The 7,128-nt window shown below is 35.9% G+C and overlaps 1 protein-coding gene across 2 annotated transcripts; it reads left to right on the top strand.

Moving 5' to 3' along the window:
- The first annotated feature begins 1,736 nt into the window (after nt 1-1,736).
- LOC109812350 (CDPK-related kinase 3-like) lies at nt 1,737-6,591 on the top strand. 2 transcript variants are annotated; one of them, XM_083061058.1, is made up of 7 exons: nt 1,737-2,358; nt 3,006-3,047; nt 3,132-3,240; nt 3,377-3,455; nt 3,974-4,083; nt 4,870-4,977; nt 6,074-6,591. In XM_083061058.1, exons 1-7 carry the CDS (start codon nt 2,354-2,356, stop codon nt 6,284-6,286), a joined length of 666 nt encoding a protein of 221 aa, XP_082917184.1. In that variant the 5' UTR covers nt 1,737-2,353; the 3' UTR covers nt 6,287-6,591. The 2 variants fall into 2 exon arrangements, with proteins under 2 accessions (XP_082917184.1, XP_082917185.1); XM_083061059.1 differs by lacking the exon at nt 4,870-4,977 and having other exon boundaries at nt 1,745-2,358; nt 6,074-6,582.
- The last annotated feature ends 537 nt before the right edge of the window (nt 6,592-7,128 follow it).

Below are 7,128 nucleotides of genomic sequence, written 5' to 3'. Positions count from 1 at the left end.
CTTAGGGTTTTGAAGGGGTGTTTGTGTCTTTCTCACCATCGTGGGATCACCCACTTTGGCTTTTGGCTAATGAGGGAGTTTGGGGTTCGAAAATCATGGACTCACTTGCTCAATATAAGCTCTGATCAGCTTCATATTCATGGCTACATCAATGGCTACCCTTTTCATCCAGTGATTTTGTGCATGTCTGAAGATCATGATGCGGTTTTGCTGGCCAACGGGCGACCCGGGATGTTTGTTCTGTATAATAGGAGAGACAACAAAACGGATCTTTATGGAGATCTCAACGAAAAGAAGTTTCAATTTTTGTCTTATATGATTATTGTCAAAGCTTGGTTATTCCGTATTGATGCTGAGCTCCCCCTGCATTTGCTTATAGAAGTTCATGCTGAGTTATGTAAGTGGCTTCACAACCTTGGATTTATGTTAAATTATGTAAGTGGGTTTGGAAAGATAATGTGTTTTGCTGCATGAGTGTGTTAATAATGTGCTTCAATTATTCCTTTTTCAGGTAGCAAGGGTTTAGTGCTATTGCTGTGGGTGCATTTTTGTGGGACTTGAGTTGGCCACATCCTGTAGTTCAACTCAAATATATTTTTGGTGTAAGAAAAAGAAATCTAAATATATTTTTCCTTCATTGATGTTCATCTTAGTTTATCATAAAAGAAGGGGGTAATTACTGTAGCAACAGTTTTTCACCTCATTTCTAGGTACATTCAGAATAAAACATTTTTAGCCCTTTTGATCTCTTAATCTTATTTTGGTTCTTCCGAGAGCAGTAATACATCTTGTTACTTAAAAATACTCTGATTTGCAATTCTACGATTTGTGTACTGATGTGAGGATTATTATTGTAGTTGCGTAATGATATTTTTATGTTACTATTATTATATTTATGATTTATGAAATATGGTTTAATGCAAGGACGGAGCCAAGGAGGGACCTACGGGTGCCACGGCCCCCCCAACAATTTTAATTTTTTTTTATATTTTTTTTATATGCTTTTGATACTTTAATTTTCATTTATTATAAATTATATATTATTTATTCTCGGCCCCCCAGTATTGAAATCCTGGCTCCGTCCCTGGTTTAATGGATTTCATTTTATTCCCTTGTCTTTGGGGTTTTATTTTGTTTGGTAGTGTGACAATTTTACCTATTCTTCATAGTTCGATATTCATGAAGTGGTGTTTGCTTGGAAAGATCTTCCGTATTATGAGAACTCTTGGGACTCAGTTGCTGCTATTTAAGAGATGGATGCATGACTGTGCTGTTGAACTAGTGTTTGAGGTTTATCTTGAATAGAATGATTGTTTATTGTTATGAGATAGGTATGTTAAAACTCCTGCTCATATGGCAATATTAAATTGAAAATCATTTTTTAAGGTCCTATGATATCCTGGTTTTATCCAAGTAATACTAATACAGAAAAACCAAAAACACCATTATTGGCATGGTTAGACTAATTTAATCATGGTAATCCTTCCTACTGATAAAAAATGAAGTTAACTTAAATCAATTTTTTAAAAAAGATTCTTTTAAATTTGCAAGAAATAGTTTGTTTCTGAACTATAGTCCTAAGCTCTAACAGGCAAACATTGTTGGAATTTTAAAAACAGTAATGGCATAATATGTAATACTACAAAATCACTATTTTACATCATTACATCTACATCAATTCCTCACGATCTAAATAAAAAACGTCGATGATAATTTTATAAATAAATTGAAAATGTAATTCAGACAGGTGGAAAAATCGAATGACAATATTATTCTACGTCGAGTTTTGCATTTAATCGATGTAAAACGGAAGTCAAGTTTTCGCGGGCCTTCACCCTCTCAACAGTCAACACAACACTCTGGTCGGCACTGTCGCGGGCCTCTCGACACACATCGCCCTCTCCAACCTCTCCCTCCCCTCCGACTACGCCGTTGCCATGGTCCTCTCGCGCCTCGCCCACGGCCTCTCCACCAAAACCCTAGCCTCCCGCTATTCCCTCGAACCCTACCTCGTCTCCAAAATCACCAACATGGTCACGCGCCTCCAAAACCACCCAGGCCTTCGAGGAACTCACCTCCCTCCCCAACATGTGCGGCGCCATCGACACCACACCCGTCCACCTCCGCTCCAGCCCTAACCCGAACACCTACCACTGCCGCTACGGCTTCCCCTCCCTCCTCCTCCAGGTCATCTCCGACCACAAGAAGATCTTCTGGGACGTCTGCGTCAAGGCCCCGAGCGGCATGGGCACCCCTGCCCAGAACCTCTTCGACGGCATGCTCATGAAGGGAAGGTCGGTGGTGGTGGAAGCCATTGCTCTTCTGAGGGAGTCAAGGCTTCTTGATATTGTAAATGCGGTGAGGCATTATTCTTATGTATTGAGAACTTTTCTTTGGCATGTTGGATCCTGACATGCCAGTATATTTTCCAGATAATTTCCTGGCTATGCATTTTCCAAACTTGATTCAAGTGGCAGGATTCTTGCTAACATTGCAGGAAATTTTCTGTTGAAAATATACATGGCACATTAGAGTGATGATTACTACTACATTCGCTTCATTGTTTTAAGTTCCTACATGTACTGTTGAAAATTTTCAGTTGTTAATTGTTATTCATTATCATCTGTAATTAGAATTGTGTGTTGGATTTCCAGTGAACTGAATCTTTATTGTTTTCTTTATACATTTTTTTAATGAGCAGTCACTTTGCCCTACAGAAAGGCATTGTTGTTTACATGCCCACCATTTTTCTATCAGCACCACAATTAATTTTTAGTTTCTCAGTTTTGTTTCTCATTTCTTTCATTCATGCCTTTTCCCTGTTAGAAGGTTTAAATGAGTTCAACTGCACTTACATAATAAATTGTTTTATTTTGAAGTTATTAGGAAGCAAAGATTCTGTTGGTGAATATTTGCTAGGTTGTAGTTAAATTGTTGAGGGCTTGCATCTTAGAATTGTATCGTCATCATAAAGTGACTTTTCCTGGATTTTGATTTCTTACCAGATTGTGTGAAGGTGGGGAGCTTCTTGACAGAATTTTGTCAAGGTTAGATTTCTAATTTCTTTCCTTTAAATGTTCAACTTGATATAATCTTCTTATTTAATTGCATATTGCTTACTTCTATATTAGGGGAGGAAAGTATTCGGAGGAGGATGCCAAGGTTATAGTTTTACAGATCCTAAGTGTGGTTGCTTTTTGTCATCTTCAAGGTGTTGTGCACCGGGATTTGAAACCTGAGGTTTGTGCTTTAAATCATCATCTATATAATTTGTAACGATAACATCTAGTTCTGTTTTTAATATTACAATGATTAATTATATAAGAATAAGAATATTGATAATAATATTGATTCTTTGTGGAGTTTGCTTTTACAGAATTTCCTTTTCACTTCAAGAAGTGAAGATGCTGACATGAGGCTTATTGATTTTGGTCTTTCCGACTTCATCCGACCAGGTAATAATTGGAGTGATTCTCAATTTTCTTTTTCCATTTCCTTGCAAAAACAGACTCTTATGAATATATTTGAAGTATTAAATAGACAGTTGGCTACTATAAATGTACACTTCATTGGTGCTGTTTACCGTTGCTTAGTGCTCTTAAGTGACATCTTGTTGATTGTTGGAGCTATGGGGGATTTCTGTGTTAATTTGTTTAACCATGTTATTTTATCTACTGTCTTGAAAATACAAGAGATTTTATATCTCATCATTTTCAGTGTCATTTGGCTGGATTCTAATTTTCAGCCATTCACAACTCCAATACATTTTAGTCTTCATGAGATATGTATCAGTGTTACTTACCTCATCGAAGAATTACATCTGGGCATAAGTATCGAGAATTGAACACTTACATCCATTTTGTTGATTATGGAATTTCACACCTGACCATTCTGCCTCAGTAGGAGGATATAAGATGTCCTGTATTTAAATTGAATACATGAAACTAATTATTGTGTACTTTTGTAAATGCAGCTCATCCTTGGTTGAGGGATGACAGCCGCCCGATCCCTTTATATATTTTAGTTTATAAACTAGTGAAGGCTTATCTTCATGCAACTCCATTCAAACGTGCAGCAGTGAAGGTATTATTTAATTCATTTCCTTGTATATGCTTATACTGAGTTTGACTTTCAAAATCCTTAAGTTTATTTGGATAAACTTTTCCATAAACAGTTATAGGAGAAGAAAAGAAAATCAAATAAGTTTCTCCAAAAAGTTGTAGTTCTCTCATATTAGCTCCTCTAAAACCTATTTTTAACTTGTGAAGAAATTAATTTTAGTTTATGAAAAAACTTATTTTATTTTTTCTTTTTATTTTCTTCTTTTTGAAGTGTTTATGGAGAATTTTATTTAAATATGCCCTTAATCTTGTTAATATTTACTACTATCTCTCACACATGTCTCTGCCAAATATATGCATTTTTATGCCATATTTTTTTCTCTAGTTTTACTTTGCAATTCTTCATCCTTCCCTTAACTGATATCAAGTGCATTTGCCTTCATAATGATATTTTCTCCACTGACTATGAAAAGATTCATCATGGTGTTTTGGTGTATGATATGACGACTTGTGAGCCAACTTAATGCTTATTATTTTAAAAAATAATGAAAAAAGAAAATGCGTGTTGTTTAACGTCTATTATAAATTGTGGTGTTGGTAAATCTAATGCTTTTTGGGAAATTAAAGATGTGTTCCTATTTTTTCAACAATCAACATAAAGTATCATCAATGTAAGCAATGTTTACTTGTTTAACATGTTTTTTATTTTTATTTTTATTTTTTACGAGTTTTGGAATTAGTTTGTTGTCTATTGAATATTGTTGTTTGTGCTAGATTTTGACTGATCTTTATGGCTTCTGTTTCCTAGGCCCTTTCAAAAGCCTTGCCAGAGCATGAATTGGCCTACCGTAGGGCACAATTCAGATTGTTGGAACCAAATAGAGACGGGCACATCTCCCTTGATAATTTCAAAATGGTTTTCTACCGTCGCTAATAAAATCCTTCAGTATTTATTTATATGTAGCTGATATAGAAAACTGTAGTTTTCACATTCACTACTCTTCGTAGTTCAAACCCAAGAAACCGGTAGTCTTGGGCCCTTTAACATATAGTTTCAAGATTCAGGGAAAAAACTGTTGGGATTCATCCCAAGTCCCACATCGGTAAAATGAAGGAACATTGGCTAGTTTATAAGTGTCCACCATTCCACATAGTATGAGGCCTTTTGGGAAGGAGCACAAAAACAAAACCGTGCGGGCTTGGGCCCAAAGCGGACAATATCATACTATGGTGGTGCAAAAGGTGGACAATCGGGCCCAACAAGTGGTATCAGAGCCAACGGTTCGTCTGGGTTTGATGCGGGAAGACCCTCAGTGTTGTGCCTCGCGATGGAGATGCGGTACAAGATGGTGACGGATTATCGCTTGAGGGGAGGAGATCACGAGACATGTGGTCCTTGGTCTGAGGGGAGGTTTGTTGGGATTCATCCCAAGTCCCACATCGGTAAAATGAAGGAACATTGGCTAGTTTATAAGTGTCCACCATTCCACATAGTATGAGGCCTTTTGGGAAGGAGCCCAAAAACAAAACCGTGCGGGCTTGGGCCCAAAGCGGACAATATCATACTATGGTGGTGCAAAAGGTGGACAATCGGGCCCAACAAAAACAGAAGAAAAAAAACATAGAGATTTAGAGATTTTTTGTGGAATTATTTTGGTTTCATTTTTCTTTCATGGTGGGGGAAAGAAAATTATGTGTACATGAATGTGTTAGCGAGTGAGTACAGGGAATGTGGGGTCGATTATATGCCAAATTGATCCTTCGCAAATGATATGTTCCTATGGGTCTTGATCCCATAAATATTCATTAATTTGTGAATGTTTTAAAAGATTACATATAGTCAAAATTAAAGCAGTTTGAATCCAAATTAGTCGTTTATTGTCGTCAATGATATATTTGTTTTTTTTTTTCTTCCACAGTAAAATAACTTATTATGTACATATCCTATTGTCGTATCTTATGATATTGGTATTTCATCCTTGGAAATACTTATAGTGAGTGCATTGGTTCAGGTACCAGATAGTTGGCCATATCAGGAGGCTCGTCAGCTTTTTAAAGAACCAGTGGTCATAACTGATGAAGAGGAACTTAATATTAAGTGGTCTGCTCCTGATGAAGAAGTAATTAGTATTCTGTTTGAGAACTTCAAATATCCTTTCAAATGCATGTGGATTCACATATACAGACATACATATATTTGTCCTATTTATATCTTCTGCATTTGATTAAGTATGGATAGTTTTTCATAGCTCATGCAATGGTAAATTTGGTCAAATTGGCAAAACCCTGTTTAATCATTGTCTGGCAGACTGGCACTTGACTTGTTTACTTTGTCCATCTGATTGATTTATATGTGCTTGTTTACGTGTTGCAACCCAAAATAGTGGTAAAATTCAGAAAGAATCTAAAAAAATAAATGAAGCTTTTTTTTTTTTAATTTACTCTACATCGGTTTCCAGCAATGTAGATTTGTGAACACATCTACATTGGTTGTTGGTATAACCGATGTAGAATAGTGGTAAAATCTATATCAGTTTTACTTACAACCGATGTAGATTTGTACGCAAATTTACATCGGTTTTTCTGACAACTGATTTAGAAGTGTTTGTGTTTTCTAAATCGCTCTATTCTACATCGATTTTGTAACCGATGTAGATTACCTTCCAGAACCGATGTAAATAATACATCTTATAGTAGATTTTATGCCAGAACCTGGCATACATACCTAACTTATTCCAAAATAATTCAAAACCGCGGCTACTCTTTTGTGATCGGAATAGAAAATGACATATTAAGAAATCTATTGATTTGTCCAATTATTTCTGATTAAGTAAACTAATTAATTGGGACTATTATGGAACTATGATGAAGTAATAAGGGACTTTGGGTTGCTTGTGTCTTTCCCATCTTCATGGGATGCATTTTGTTGTAATTATTCATTAGTTGGCCATTATTAAGACATCAACAGATTTAGATATGCACAATGGTAATAGTCAAGAAAATGAAAGTCATCAACTATCCCAGTAACTAAGATTGGGCAATTGAGTATAAGACTCAGAAGAATACT

This window comes from Cajanus cajan, chromosome 7 (assembly GCF_000230855.2).
Source record: "Cajanus cajan strain Asha chromosome 7, NIPB_CcT2T_4, whole genome shotgun sequence".
Lineage (NCBI taxonomy): Eukaryota > Viridiplantae > Streptophyta > Magnoliopsida > Fabales > Fabaceae > Cajanus > Cajanus cajan.
This window is presented reverse-complemented; position numbering and strand designations above follow the sequence as displayed.